Genomic DNA, 16,154 nt, shown 5'->3' with positions numbered 1-16,154 from the left:
AGTAGTAGAATTTTGGCATCTAGTCCATTGCAGAGTCTGTTTCTTGAATTAAAAAGTATGAGTTTTGAAAAGTCTCTAACTTATGCCATATATGTGTTAACTTCTGTAGGGCCCTGATGGTCAACCTGGTGTAAAAGGGGAACCTGGGGAACCTGGACAAAAAGGAGATGCTGGATCCCCTGGACCTCAAGGTCTTTCAGGTTCTCATGGCCCACCAGTAAGTAAAAGTAACACAGAAAGGTAGCACTACTCACTGTCTCTTCCAGTGATTAAACATAAACATTTGTTTTCTCACTTCCACTCAGGGTCCATCTGGCGTTCCTGGACTAAAAGGTGGTCGTGGTACTAAAGGTCCCCCTGTAAGTAGATTAATTCTTTATGAACTAAGGATCCCTTAAAATGTTAAGGCCTCTACTCATTTGACACTATTATTTCAAATTTTAGCAACAATGCATACAGCTTGTTTAGCATCAGTTTGTATTTCATACATGGGCCATCTTATCCACTTACTTTATCCTGTCAACAAGAAGCAGAGGCAGTGGTTTTCCTTTGCTGCTACAGTATTTATTGTCACCATCAAAATCTGCTGCAAAAGATGTTTCGGAGGCATGACAATGAGCAGGGTGGGAGGAAAACAGACTTTTGCATACACAGTGTTGGCTTTCACTCATGATCATTAAAGAAAAGAGTATTTATTTACTGACTCTGTTAATTTTTTGCCATTCTTTATGTATATCTTTATTTTATCCCTAGGGCGCTACAGGTTTCCCTGGATCTGCTGGTAGAGTTGGACCCCCAGGACCTACTGTAAGTCAGACATTGATCCAGCTGTATTATATAAAAACATTATTAGTAAAGTTACATTCCAAATTCTACTGGAGATAGATTTGTCTCTTGTCAAAAATCTGATCCCTCAAAAAACGTTTGGGTAGGGTGGCAGCATAGTGCAGCTGACACACATTTGGACAGTGTTTTTTCTTCCTGCTGAGCAGATCATCCTGGGCTAGCTCTCGGATTAACATAATCTATAGCAATGTTTTTCAACCTTTGGTTTTCTAGACGTTTTGGACTTTAGCTCCCAGATGCCACCACCAGCATGGTTAGCATGATAGCAGTGATTAGGAATTATGGGAACTGAACTCCAAAACATCTGGTGGACCAAAGGATGAGAACCAGGGCCTTCCAGGATGGCTGTGGTGATAAATATGTGTGTTCGCGTGTCATATACAGGCAGTGTCCAAGTTACAAACAATATAGGTTCTATATGTTATCAAAGGCCTTCATGGCTGGAATCACAGGGTTGTTGTGTGTTTTCTGGGCTGTATAGCCATGTTCTAGAAGTATTCTCTCCTGACATTTTGCCCACATCTATGGCAGGCGTCCTCAGCGGTTGTGAGGTATATGGGAAAACTAAGAAAGGAAGGTTTATATATCTGTGGAAGGTCCAGTCCAACCTGCATTACATGGCAGTGTAGGTGTGGCCTTGAAGATAATATACAAATACATAAATACTATAGCCATGACTGCAGATAAAAGCCACACAATATGGAATAGTGGCATTATTAAAATTGGGAATAGTAAAAGAATAGGGTTGATTCTATGTCTGCATCTCATTCAGTCATCTGTATCCGTGAAGAGAAAACATCCATATGTGAATTCTGATTTGGAACTATCTGTGTTTTGGAAAATGTGTTATCCTTTATTACCTTGTTCAAGGGATTTAGGAGCTGGAGGTGAGAAATATTAAATTAAATATTTCACCAGTTACATGTTTATATACATAATTTTGAAATCCCCCCTACTTTAAAAAACAACAACAACAGCATGCACAAAAAGGCCAGCGCCATGTGAGTTTTTGACTTTTAATAGTAATGTGTTACAAGTATACGATCCCTCCCATTTATTTGGGCAAGGCAAAGATTTTTATGCTCATGCATGGCTCAGAGGCTGATGCTAAGCTATTATGGGCCTGGTTAATGCCAGGTTGGGACAAGGCCTACATGACTTTGAATTCCATGAAAGAAATGCATTCCATAAATACAATAAAAAATATATTAGCAAACCTGTCTGTAGCTAGTTTTCACAATCCACTTCTAACCAGCACATATTTTTTCCAGGGGGCTCCTGGTCCAGCTGGGCCTATTGGTGAACCAGGCAAAGAAGGTCCTCCAGGTCTACGTGGTGATCCTGGCGCTCATGGTCGAGTGGGAGATCGAGGTCCAGCTGGACCAGCTGGCAGTGCAGGAGACAAAGGAGATTCAGGAGAGGATGGACAACCCGTAAGTTTGGGTGGTAGCGGGAGAAGAGTTATAGATTTGAAATAAGGGCAACAATCCTATACTTGTCTACTCAGGAATAAGTACCATTTATCCTTTGTTTAGTGAATATAGGATAGATGGTGAGTGAAAGACAAAGTGAGTAAAAGGAGAATATTTTCCCCAGCCCTTCTCTCTCATAGCCTTTAGCCCATACAAACAGTTGCATATCTCTCCCTCCCAATGCAGGCTGATTTTTTAAAAATCTGTGATCAAATCAAGAAAGAAAAAAGGAAATTCTTTTTTTCTTTCTCTTTTTTTGCACACATATGAGCACACACAAACATGGTAGATATTAGGGGTGTGTGAGTCATCAAAAACTGTCCAGTTTTGGGTCCCATTTTTGGCTGGGCTCCTATTCAATTTTTTTGGACGTTCCCAAAATCAGGAGTGGGAAAATACTGTTTCTTGATCTGTCAGCTGGAAGCTCAATTTTTGGTTCGGGAAGATTCAGCCCATTTGGAGGCAATGGGGAAAATGGTGAGACTCCTCTTTCCGTCATTTTTGTGGCTATTGGGATGAAAATGGCCACATTTGGACGACACATTTACCACTGCAAACCTCCCAAGTTTCAAAACGTTTGGTCATCCACTGAGTTTTAGGAAGTTTTAATTTTTTTCTACAAATAAAATGAATATGCTTTGAGGAAAAATGGGCCCAGGCACCTGGCTTTGCACACCACACACACAGAAGCCAAAAAAAGAGGTGACTTTTTTGTATTTTTTAATTTTGGGGGGTGGGGGTGGGGGAAGGCTGCTGGATTGGTGCAGGAGTGCACATATACACAAGCAAGAGGATAGGGCTGAGGTGGATATGGCAGAAAGACTACAAGATGAAAGAGCTTTTATTGAGGGGGGGGGGGGGGAGGCAGAGGAACTTAAGCTGCTGGTGCAGGACAGAAGCCAGAAGGTAGGTCTGGGGAAATTCTTCCTGTGGACTCAAGGGAATCAGGGTATTTCCTAAACCTATCCTACACTCATTTAACTTAAAGCAAAAAAAGGCCCTAAAATATTTAAACAAACACCAGACACACAAAAAGCCCCTTTTAAACTCACAGCCTCGAACTCATGCCCATCCTGTCTTCCCTAGTGAAATTACTAGTGAAATAAAAACATTATTAACTAAGAAAATTTATTAATGCAGAAGAAAAAGGAATTCTCAAAAAGTGATCCTTATTCTCTAAGTACTAAGCACCGATGGCACTGAGACAAATAGAGCTAGCTAGCATGATCTCTCCCTCTCAAATGCCTGGACACACCACAGAAAAATGGCAGATTTCACCCTGGTACATGTAGACCAGCTTTGCAAACAGACACATGGTCTGCTTTCTTATTTTGATTGAATCTGGCAAGGGTTAAGGGGGTGGGAGGGGAACCCATGCACGGCAGTTGCTCTTTTCACCCATCAGCCAAATGGATACAGCCGAAGATCAGCCGCTGCATGCTCTATTACTCTTGGTCGCTCCCCCCCATTTCCAGGGATTAGGCTGCCAATTCGACCGAATCCTCTGAATACAGAACATCAACCCAATATCATGCACACCCCTAATGCATGCCATAAATCTACAATTGGCATCAGGTTCCAAGATTACACACCAGAAGGGCCTATGAGTGCCTCCGGGTAGATAGTGCAGAATATAAATGATGACGATGATGATGATGATGATGATGATGATGATGAAGAAGAAGAAGAAGAAGAAGTCGTCGTCGTCGTCCCAGTATTGGCAAAACTGGAAATGAAAGTTTTTGTACTTTGATCTTCCACAATGCTACCCTAAACCAGCCACAAGGATTTGGGGCAAGTCTCAAAGTTGGATGGTTTCAGTTCTTGAGGATACCTTTTACTTTTTAATAAGGAGTGCTGCCTGCCACAATGTGGCATAGTGACTTACTATTGCTACATGACTCACTTTGATACTTCACACTATAGGAAATTGTAATTGATTGTAATTAGGATGTTTTAAGCAAAGCACCTTCATATTCCACTTAGTGTTCATGCCAAGTTTCAGGCACCGAGGTTTCATGGTCATGGTGAAGATAATAAGTGTATATCTATGTTGTTGTTGATGATGATGATTACTATAGATATAAAATTTTCATGTCATCCTTTTCCAACTGGTGCCCTATTTTGGACTTCAGAGCCCATATGCCCCAACCATGACTAGTGATTAGGAATTCTGGGAATTGTTGTCAAAGTTAGCTAGAAGGTGCCAGGTTGGAAATGCTGTTTTCATTCCTTACTTTTTAAAAAGTTGATCTTTTAGTGACACAATTTCTCTCCCTTTTGATTTGAACACTTCCATTTATTCAACAAGTACTTTTAATTCCAATGATTTAAGTATTTCAGTGATTGCTGTACAATCCTGTATTATTGCCTATGTATTCCAGGGTCCTGATGGTCCTCCAGGTCCTGCTGGAACAACCGGTCAGAGAGGTATTGTGGGTATGCCTGGTCAACGTGGAGAAAGAGGCATGCCTGGGCTACCTGGACCTGCTGTGAGTATCAGCAGAGTTGTTTTCAAAACACCTTTCCTGTAGATTTTGATTATGATGCCCATCATGATCATCCCCCAATGCTCAGATATTACTTGTTATCTCTCTTCAGTGTTTTTAACTGGTGACACAGTATTTCTTTTCATGCTAGGGTACACCAGGAAAACAAGGTTCGACAGGGCCTCCAGGAGACAAAGGACCTTCTGGGCCCATAGGTTCTCCCGGTGCCACTGGTCCAGTGGGCGAAGCAGGCCCAGAGGTAAGTAGTATTTTATAGGCCAGCCTCTTTTCAGCTGTGTTACAGAAAATATTTCTAGGTATGTTTTCTTGGCAGAGAATTTCCAAGCTGGAGCAATGGAAAATGTCCTCTTTGGAAAAGTCCCACCAGCCTAATTTCTGAAAGGTGTCTAAGAAGAGGGGAGGTCTGAGGAATAGACAAGAAGTCTGGTGTGGGAGAATCTAATCTTTCCACTTTATTACACTGAGACAAATTGCCCCTTTGTAGCACTTTGGGGACTAGACCTGCCGAGAACCATAATGTGATGCTTGTCAGGTCCCATCCCATTGATGCTTGGGGTGCCAAGGAAGCGTTGCAAGATACTTCCTCGACCACCACACTTGGTTAAGTGTTTTTTGGGTAGTTCTGGAGCTACCCACGTTTTTAACATATTTTTCCCATCTGATGGGAGAAAGGGCAACATGGCAACACGTATTGCTGCCCTTTCCCCCATCTGATGGGAACAGAGACATTTCCCCAATTTGATGAGGGAAAGAAGGGGTGTGTGCAGGGCACCACAACTGCCTGTGAAATGGCACAGAAGGAAGGGATGTAAAGAGGTCCCTAATGCTCCAAGAGCCACATTTGAGAATTTTGAAGACATTCAAGAGCAAGCGACAACTGAACCTGAGATCTTAGTTTGTTCCTTAACTTGAAAAATAATCTTGATGGCTTTGGAAACAGACATAGAGGAAAATGCTATAATGATACTAACAGATATCTTCCATATGGCTAGTGTTAGTTTGTATTGTAATTGATTCTCTGTGCTACATTTTCTAAAAAATAATTACCCAAATTGCAACAGTATTATTGTTAATCACTTTTCATGAAGAGGAACATGAGCATTTTATTGATCATGTACATTTTTATTAATTCTTTGCATTTTTATATGGGATATTTCATGGCTGTTGTATACTGTTGTGAAATCTTCAGTTTTAGGGATATATATATATATATATATATATATATATATATATATATATCTGTAATATAATCACAATAAAAGTACTGTTGTTATTACTTGATCAGATATTGTCAAAACTCCTTTGGAAAATGTACACTTGCAGCATTTGTTTCTATGTGTCTGTGTTAGTTAAACTTATTGTGTATTAGAAGCTATTTGACTTGAATTTGTGTAATTTTGAATGGTGCTTTTAAAACTGATGTTTTAACTATGCGTTTTAACTGCAATTGTTTTATATTTGTGTCTGGCATCTAATGGTTGCTGGTTGTGAAGCGTTCTGAGTCCCCCTCCCCCACCCCCGGGATGTGAGGGCACGCCCGAGCCTTTGAGAAAACTATAGTTTGTCTTTACTCGGGGGCTATGTGTAGATCAAGACCCTTAACATACAGGGGCACTTTAGGCAAGATGAAAGTTAACCAAAATGAGTTTACTGAAAACAGGAAGAACAAAGGGCCAACTCCACCCAGGACTACTGTAAAATAGCTAAAACAATACATTATAGAAGGAGATTTTGCTGGTTGCAGTCATCTCTCTGGAATCCTGGAATGTCTTTTGCATCTGATGCAAAGCGATGGATTATAAACTGGTGCTTATAAGCTGTCTTGGTCTTCCACTTTGTGAAACTTGGACTGACCACAAGCTTCTGTTGTCACTGGGACTGATGGCATATAAATACTGCAAAATGCAATGTTTTAGTGCTAAGGATGCCTGTTTTAGATTGCTAGGCCTGGGATTTCCAGACAAAACCCTAGCCTCTGAACACTGTAGCTCTACTGCAGAAAGAAAAAGAGTTTAGCAGGAGAACTCTGTGCAGGCAAATAGAACAGACCAATTAAGGCTGGCCTCTAGGGGGATTTTTATGCTCCACCCAAAACTAATACAAATGGAGGCATCTGCACTACTGGGAAACCTAAACATAGGGAACTGAAGCAAGGGAAAGGAAAGGCAGAGCCAAGACTTCACAGGGAATGAGAAGGATGGGATATAAATGTTTGAAATAAATAATAATGAATAAATAATAATAATAATAATAATAATACTAGTAACTGTAGCTTCCACTTCACAATAAGCTTATGTATGGCATAGAATTGTGCTTTCTTTTGTGAGCTTCCTGAGCCCCCTTCGGGGTGAGAAGGGTGGAATATAAATGCAGCAAATAAACAAATATTGTGTCCAATAGGTTCAGTCCCAGACCCATAGTTAATACTTGATTTTTTTCTTTACACAACATAGGGTCCTGCTGGTAATGATGGTACTCCTGGAAGAGATGGAGCTGTTGGAGAAAGGGTAAGAATATATGAGATTTCATGAATTTATGGATATTCAGTACGTTTATATCATGTTTAGACACTAGTCTTCAGTATAATAATAACTGGAATTCTGGTTTCAATGTAATGTATATTAGAACTGATGGTCCAAGTAAAAGCAATTTTAAAGAGAAGGATTTTCAAATAAAATTTTCTAAAGCCAATAATGCAATTTTGGCTTATGTAGGCACAGTTATAGTAAGGAAAAGGTGGGAGTAAAGTGACTATAATTCACTGTATTCTCTGTGAAGTATATGGGTTTTTCCTTTGTGGGGAATAGTTTCTCAGTTTAGGAAGCACTCTCCTATACCACAATCTTTCAATATTCACATTCCAAATAATGCCACCTCTGAGTTGGACATTGTTTTTCAGAAATTGCATTCCTCTGATATAATATAAATTAAATGTGTACAAGTAGAATCTGTAAGAAAATCTGCAATGTGGAATACTCTTTTTCAGGGGCCCAAATAGCTACTCAGTTTTCCATACAACTCATTTTCTCCTACCACATTATTTTCTTCTCCTTTCTTAATAATAATAATAATAATAATAATAATAATAATAATAATAATAATAATTTTATTTTTGTACCCCACCACCATCTCCCCAGAGGGACTCGGGGCGGCTTACAGATATAAAACCAACATACAATAATATCAAATACAATAACACACAAATAAATTTAAAAGGCATTAAAAAATTAACAACAGACACTCAGTGTTGTGGGGGTTGCTCAGTATGTTCAGGCTTCATTGTTCTATTGGTATCATCCCCTGGTTATAGCAAGTGTATTTTTTTCTGATAGAAATCACTTTGTAGTTCAGAAAGCTTTGTAATTTTCCTAATATTGTTGATATATGCATAATTCCTATTGACTAGCTAAGGCTCACTATTTATAGAATGAATTTGGTATTAGTATATATGAATCATTTCATTGAAGGGTGATCGTGGTGAACATGGGCCTGCAGGCCTTCCTGGTTCTTCGGGTTCCCCGGGCACTCCAGGGCCAGTTGGACCTACAGGAGATCCAGGACAAAGAGGTGAACCAGTAAGTATGAGTTTTTCTTTGGTATTTTTGTCAAATTATCTGGCCTTGATCTTGTGGCTGGCAATTAGATTGGACAGTGAGAGAGCCCCTTATCTCACTCCTCTGTCTTCCTAAATGGACTTCATGTTGAGGTTGAGGTGGGAGATAGTGGCCTGGTTATATATGCAGAAAGCCGGGGAATAAAGTAACTCTGTAGTGATAATAGTTTCTCAGTTTAGCTTTGCCAGCCCACTGATTTTCCAGTCACTAGAGTACCTCAATTTTGGTGACTTTATATATAAACTGACCACATGAATGACTGAATTCAATAATGAATATATTAACAAATCAAATTTTAATTCCCCTTAGGGCTCACGAGGACCAGTGGGTCCTCCTGGACGTGCTGGAAAACGGGGATTGCCGGTATGTTCTACCTTAATTATTTAAACAGTTTGTGTAATGGGTTTACTAAACAATAAAATAATATGCATATTACAGAATTTGACTTTCTCAGTTATTCAGAAAAGAAGTAACATTCAGTTATTTGTTATGAAACTCATTACAATATCTTGAATTACACCACATTTTTTTTAATCTGTGGATACGTTAATAATCTCAACTATAGGTTAAAATAAGTACAATAAGTGAATGCTAGGTTTATATACCTGTACTTTATGCTTAAAGTGTCTGCAATTTTATGAAAGCTACATTAACCACAAGAACCTTTTTAGATTCTGCCATTATTGGACTCATTTAGCTAGTAAATTGATGTTGTTAAATATATTTTAATGGAAAATTTAAGCAACTGGAAATAATTCAAAATCAAAGTACAGTAGAGTCTCACTTATCCAACATCTGCTTATCCAATGTTCTGGATTATCCAACGCATTTTTGTAGTCAATGTTTTCAATACATCATGATATTTTGGTGCTAAATTCATAAATACAGTAATTACTGCATAGCATTACTGCCTATTGAACTACTTTTTCTGTCAAATTTGTTGTATAACATGATGTTTTGGTGCATAATTTGTAAAATCATAACTTAATTTGATGTCTAATAGGCTTCTCCTTAATCTCTCCTTATTATCCAACATATTCACTTATCCAACGTTTTTCCAGCCCGTTTATGTTGGATAAGTGAGACTCCACTGTACAAAGAGTTATAGCAATCTATCGGCTAGACAGAAGTTTAAACTGTTCGTTTTTTAGCCAAAATTTTCAAATTCAACATGGAGCATACAAATTTAGGTATGTCTACTCTGATGTAAGTCTCAGGTGCATATTCATAGGAATATATAAATAAATAGCAGTATCCTAAATCCTTACAAACCTTACAAAGGGTGAATTTTCTTTAGCGTTCTATGTTTTAGATACATTCCAGTAATAGATTATTAGATCTGATGACTTTCAGTGGTATATATTTAAAGACAAAGTTAATACTCCAATTGAAATCTATGGGACTGAATTATGCATAACATTGAATGGATTCTAGACTTTGTGTGTTTTCCCCTACTTCTAGGGTCCTCAAGGTCCTCGTGGAGACAAGGGTGACCATGGAGATCGAGGTGACAGGGGACAGAAGGGTCATCGTGGTTTCACTGGTCTTCAGGGTCTCCCTGGACCACCCGTAAGTCATTACCTGCACTTTCATTTTTCTGCTTATTCAATGGTTAGAAATATAGAAATATATGTCTTATCTGGAGTTAGACCCTTGTACCTGCAGTTATCCAGGATTTAAGCAGGATTCATACCTAGTTAAGTGAGAAATCAAACCCTCGTCTCCCGATGTTTTAGCCAACATACAAATCACTACATCACATTGGTTTTTCTAGTTTTGCTCTCATCATTAATAAAAACTTCACAAGTTTAACTGCCTTTGAATGTCAACAAAAACAACAACAATCCCTGCTAGGTTGCTGGGAAGCTTTTGCCAAAGGCAGGTGGACTATGAGTCTTTACAAACTATGAAAATAAATGTACAGTATGAAATAAAACAGACATGATGCCTAGGTTCTTATAAGCAGCATTACAGTTCAACATTCCTTGAACTTGTTTTAGTTGTGTTTTCATCCCATTTCGTGTTTTAATTATTTTTTTGTGAACTTTGAACATTACTGTTGACTGTCTTCAGCACATTTTTGGGCAGGAGGAATCAAATCGGTCAGTCAATAAATAAACAATATAAAGTAGAATGTGACGAGCATGAATAGTACTTGCACACGAATAGTACTTGGACATGTGAAAAACCATTTATGTTGCTGTTTAGCTGTACATTAATGTCATTTCTTTTCATGTTAAAAAATGTTTAAAAGCAATACTTTTGGGTTGGCAAGATTTGCCGTTTACAAGAAACATTGATTAGGGGACGCCCGACTGTATTTACTCAGTCTCTGGGGAGGCTCTTTCTGTGTTCAAAAATGGGCAACTTGGACTCAGAAGTGGAGTGGGCAGATCAAAAGACAACTTGGCAAGATGGCACTACCTGAAGGAATCCTCCACCTTGTATGACCGTGGAGCAGAACAAACAACTCCGCATATGTATGCTTGCCCACAATGTCCTGCCTCATGTACGGAGGGGGAGTTGTTTAAAGCTATGGACAATACGGTCGCTGTTGCCAGCTTTTAGCAAAACTATTTAGCTGTTTGTGATTCCTTTATTTCATCACTTTTAAACTTATTTATTACGCAATGCTTTTGACACAAAATAAAAAAAATCTTTTCATAACACTAACCCTTTTAAAGAGCTTTAAACCCTTGTTCAAGTAATAATGCACGTGGGAGAGGAAAGCTGTCTCTTTCTTTCCACTATCACTGTCTTTTGCAGCCACCTCTAATTTGAGAAGCAACAAGAAACTTTCATTTAAACACTCATCATCCGGGCATTAACTCTGGCATAAGCAAAATGATGTCCATGGATTTCATGCAGTTACCCAGGATCATTTTGCCAACGCCTGGAGTCATTCTTTTTCTACATTTTCCTAAAAATTCCAAGCAGGTCAAAAATATGATGAAAATGCTTCCCTAATGTCCCATCAAAGGCATTTGAAAATTGAATCTTTTTTTTTTGCAAGCTTGGGATTCCTGATGAACTAATACAGCCCATTAGCCTTCCTCAGTTACCCACTCCTGCTCTAGATCATAGAAGAAACTTATATGAATAAAGCAGCCTTGTTAACTCAGATATTTGCCCTTCAATTTCTGGAGAAATATGGGGTTGTGGAGCTGATTAAATTCATCTTTACTTTATTTCAAGTAGTATTCATGTGCAGGGATTCAAAGTGTTACTTTTTTGGACTGCAAGCCAACAAGGGATTCTTCCAATGAATATCCTAGAAGTTGTGTTCCCCAGAAATAACAGTTTTATATTCGGTTTCATGGTAATGAACATGTTGAGATCATGTCACTTGGTAGAAATGCAGATAGTGAACTGAAAGCACAATTGTTACCTTCTTGGAAATGTCTAAGCAAACATATTTTCACATTATGACTAGTGTACAATACTATTGGCAGGGCTGTAGCCAGAAAAAAAATTTGGTTTTTTTTTTTAATTTCGGGGGGGGGGGTTGAACCCCTAACCGCCCCCCCTTCACAGGCCTGATTATTGGCCTTAGGCCTTGTTTTTGGATGCTGTGTCTTACCCTTGGATTGTTTTTAAATATGTTTTTATGTATGCTTATTTTAATCTTAATGTAACCTTTTATGTTTTATGTTGTAGGCACTATGTAGTGCCGTTTGTAATCTGCCTTGAGTCCCCCCAGGGGTTGAGAATGGTGGGATATAAGTATGGTAAATAAATAAATAAATTTCCAATAATATAGAAAATCACTTTTTATCTTTCTCTTTAGGGTCCTGTTGGGGAACAAGGCAGCACTGGTATTCCAGGTCCATTTGGCCCTAGAGTAAGTATAGCAGATTTAAACAAACAATATGGAAACGATTAGATTTGCTTTTGTACAGATGGTGTTTGTTGATTTCAGAGTAAATGAGCTTTGTGTGAGGATTATTATGTGATTCTAAAAAGCAAGGTTCTGACTGAAGCTGTTTGTCCTCCTTGATTTCCTTAAAATGTGGAATCCCAAAATGAAGTCAATATTTGGCAAGGTTGTTAACTCTACAGAGGTCTTCAGCTTTTGTTCCCAGATAACATGTTTCTATTCTTCAGGGTGGTTCAACTGCAGGTACTAGCAAATGCAAGTTTAATAGAGTTGAGAGGCTAAACTGAGTGCATCTGACATGTTAATGTGTATTTGTGTAATGGCATTTAGTTATATTTCAGTGTTTACAAATATTTTGAATTCTTGTATCAACTGAAGTACACTACAGCAGTTAAAAATACATGTACATGTGCGACTAGTTTGTATTCACAATCCCCTATGTATTCATTAGTTTAGGGTATAAGTGGTGACTTTGTAAGTGCCCCAGTCTCCAATTTCTGGACAGTAGCTGCTGCAACCAACAGGAATCTGTTCCCTATCGATTGGGAAGCAGCTGACTGACATTCCCACCTCACCTGCTTGTGCAAACAATTTCTTTGGTGTGAGGGGAACTGTAACAGATACCCTGCTTCTGACTCTCACATTGGAGATCACTCATTGGAAAGGAACTCACCCAGCTGAGCATCCAGTGGGGGAAGTGTCGACCCTCTGGCTTTCCCCCATTTTTCCTGGCAGAACACAGTGGCATGCTCTACTTTGCCACCCCTTTAAGTACGGCACCCCGATGGAAGTAGTTGTGCATTGTTTAATGACAGCCAGCGGGCTCCGTGATTAAAAGGATGGTGAAGTGGAGCATGCTGCTGATTCTTCACCATCTGAAGAAGAATGAACTAAACATCACCAATGAACAGAATCCTGCCTGTAATATCAGCAAAACATCTGAGCAGGCACAAGTATTACAAATGTGCAAAGTCATAGAGTGGGATGAATGTACTATGGCACATAAGAAATCATTTGAAGCCCTTGATAGAATTTTAAAAGACATAAGATGAAATAATGAACTGATGCAAGGAGCTCTGGTAGTTTTAGCTGGTGATTTCATCAAACTCTTCCTGTCATTCCAAAGTCAACACCAGCAGATGAGCTTAATGCTTGCCTTAGGAGTTCAGTTTTTTGGAGACATGTTAAAAATGACATTACAAACAAATCTGAGGGTCCAGCTTCACAGAGATCAAAATGCTTTACCTTTTGCAGAGAAGCTCCTTCAGATCAATGAAGGTACTTGCCCCACTGACTTGACATTAGTTGAAATCTACTTTCCAAATGACTTCTGTACCATTGTGACATCAGTTCGTAAACTTATAAAGTTTATCAAAATATTTCAAAAACAGAACATAGTTAGACTTAAAACATTAAAATCAGCACTGTGAACTAGAATAAGAAATGCACTGGAAGATATATGCTTTACTTCTATAATCAAACCCAGAGTTTTTGTTTCTCATAAACAAATACGGAAAAAGATACAACTTGAAGTCAGAAATTCTTGCCTTTTTAGTTTTGCATACAAATGGAAAATAATTTTGGCTTGTTTTTTTATGAATCTTTTAATATGTGGGACAGAAAGACCTTGAGATTAAACACACACACACCACCTCCTGTAACCCCTGCATAAAGAAAAAGTGATTTTCCTCAGCATCCCATTTCTTCCAAAATAATCTGCTGGAGAGGTCATTGTGTGGAAGACCAAAATGCCTTCAAATGTATTTTTTTAGTTGAAGGAGGGAAAATACTATGGATGATTGTAGTAAATATATTACATTACTAATGTGAACATTCTCTGACAATGCAGGGTCCTCCAGGTCCAGTTGGGCCTTCAGGTAAAGAAGGAAATGCTGGGCCTCTTGGGCCAGTTGGACCTCCTGGTGGAAGAGGAACATTAGGAGAAGCAGGACCTGAGGTAAATAATGGGATTTTGGTTATGGAATGTGGGTTCATAAACCAGTTAAATTTTCTGATATAGCTTCTATTACAGTACTAGAGCTACCAGGAAAAAAAGTGGAGTTTTCAAAGACAATATTTTGCAGTCAATACATCTGTTGTTCTTTTTTTCTGTCTTTAGTCTACAACCAAGCCTGGATCTACACTGCCTTTAATTCCAGATTCAAAATGCAGATTATTACCTGCTTTGAACTGGATTATATGAGTCTACTCTGCCATTTAATCCAGTTCAGTTCAGCTAATCTGCATTCAGAAACTGGGTTATATGGCAGAGTAGATGGGGCTCAGGTTTTAATGAAGGATTCATGAGATTAATAATAGCTGTATGTGTATTTATGTGTTTGTGTGTGTATGTCTGTCTATTGTTGTCTATGTATTATCTATCTGTCTGTCTATCTCTGTTTATAATCTACTCAAATACACACTGTTCATTTAAATTTGATTTACTCTATGTATGTGATTGCACTGGAAATAAGCATGCTACATCTTAACATTTGTACAAGTGTTGCTGAGTTGTCAGTGCTGCGTTTAGAATTGTACTTGGTGGTTGATTGATTTACTGCTGTATTAACTCTTGTTTTATTGTCTTACTGTGTTTTATTATTTTTTGTATATTGTTCAATGTATTTTTGCTGTTGTTTTTGTAAATTGTGCTAGTTGGGCCTTGCCCCATGTGAGCCGCCCCGAGTCCCCGTGGGGAGATGGTGGTGGGGTATAAATAATGTATTATTATTATTATTATTATTATTATTATTATTATTATTATTATATTTTAGTCTGGAGATCTATAACTATGGTAAATACACATTTATAGAAACCCAGAAACATGGCCATAGTTGTTTTATTAGTACTAATTGCAGTTGACTGGAATTACCCATTATACTTTGTTTCTTAGATATGTAATTGTATGTAATCTCTTCCTTACTACTTTTTTTTAGGGCCCACCAGGAGATCCTGGTCCTCCAGGGCCCCCAGGCCCCCCAGGCCACCTCACTGCTGCCATTGGTGACATCATGGGACATTATGACGATGGTCTAGCAGATGCCTTGCCGGAGTTCACGGATGATGAGGCCGCCCCCGATGACAGCAATAAAACAGACCCAGGTGTCCATGCTACTTTGAAGTCACTAAGCAGCCAAATTGAAACTATGCGTAGCCCTGATGGCTCCAAGAAGCACCCAGCCCGCACTTGTGATGATCTCAGACAGTGCCATCCATCCAAAAAGAATGGTAGGTGTACAGAACAAAAACCCTAAATTACTGGATGTCTATGATCCTTTTTAAATGTAACATTTGCTGCACACATGCTACAACTGCTATATAGAGTGTTTCCGTGTAGTCATTGGGGTGTGCAATTCAGCTAAAACCTATGCCATTTTTGGTTTCCAGATTTCAGTGGCCCCTCTGATCTATTTTTGGAGGGCATCCCAAATTCAGGTGGGCAAAATTTCATTTTTCGATCCAGCAGCCAAAAGATCAGTTTTTGCTCTGGGAAGATCCACCCTATTGGTGCCAATCGGGAAACTTTCCATTTTTTCTCCTCATATCCTTCAACTAGACCTGGATTTAAGGCATCAGACTCAAGAAACCATCCTTTCTGGGATTCTTTCTTCTTATATCCTTCAATTACATCTGGGTTTAAGACAGCAGATTTAGGAAACCATCCTTTCATTTGCTCTCAATTCTCTTTCAATGAAACTAAATTAAGGCGAAGTGTGTTAAAGCACTGAGCTGCTGAACTTGCAGACTGAAAGGTCCCAGGTTCAAATCCCAGGAGCGGAGTGAGCGCCGCTGTTGCTCCAGCTTCTGCCAACCTAGCAGTTCGAAAACATGCCAA

The 16,154-nt window shown here is 38.8% G+C and overlaps 1 protein-coding gene across 1 annotated transcript in view; it reads left to right on the top strand.

Annotated features, from left to right (window-relative positions):
- Positions 1–16,154, top strand: part of col5a2 (collagen type V alpha 2 chain) — a 200,118-nt gene that overhangs the window by 174,019 nt on the left and 9,945 nt on the right. Inside the window, exons 39-51 of the mRNA XM_008117582.3 lie at positions 110–217; positions 306–359; positions 754–807; positions 2,118–2,279; positions 4,703–4,810; positions 4,959–5,066; positions 7,282–7,335; positions 8,296–8,403; positions 8,752–8,805; positions 9,904–10,011; positions 12,230–12,283; positions 14,169–14,276; positions 15,256–15,547. Coding sequence (XP_008115789.3) covers positions 110–217; positions 306–359; positions 754–807; positions 2,118–2,279; positions 4,703–4,810; positions 4,959–5,066; positions 7,282–7,335; positions 8,296–8,403; positions 8,752–8,805; positions 9,904–10,011; positions 12,230–12,283; positions 14,169–14,276; positions 15,256–15,547 — 1,372 coding nt within the window. The remainder of the gene's footprint in view (positions 1–109; positions 218–305; positions 360–753; positions 808–2,117; positions 2,280–4,702; positions 4,811–4,958; positions 5,067–7,281; positions 7,336–8,295; positions 8,404–8,751; positions 8,806–9,903; positions 10,012–12,229; positions 12,284–14,168; positions 14,277–15,255; positions 15,548–16,154) is intronic.

This window comes from Anolis carolinensis, chromosome 1 (genome assembly GCF_035594765.1).
Source record: "Anolis carolinensis isolate JA03-04 chromosome 1, rAnoCar3.1.pri, whole genome shotgun sequence".
NCBI classification, from domain to species: Eukaryota; Metazoa; Chordata; class Lepidosauria; order Squamata; family Dactyloidae; genus Anolis; species Anolis carolinensis.
Note: the sequence above shows the minus strand (reverse complement) of the source record. Positions and strands in the feature narration are given on the sequence as shown.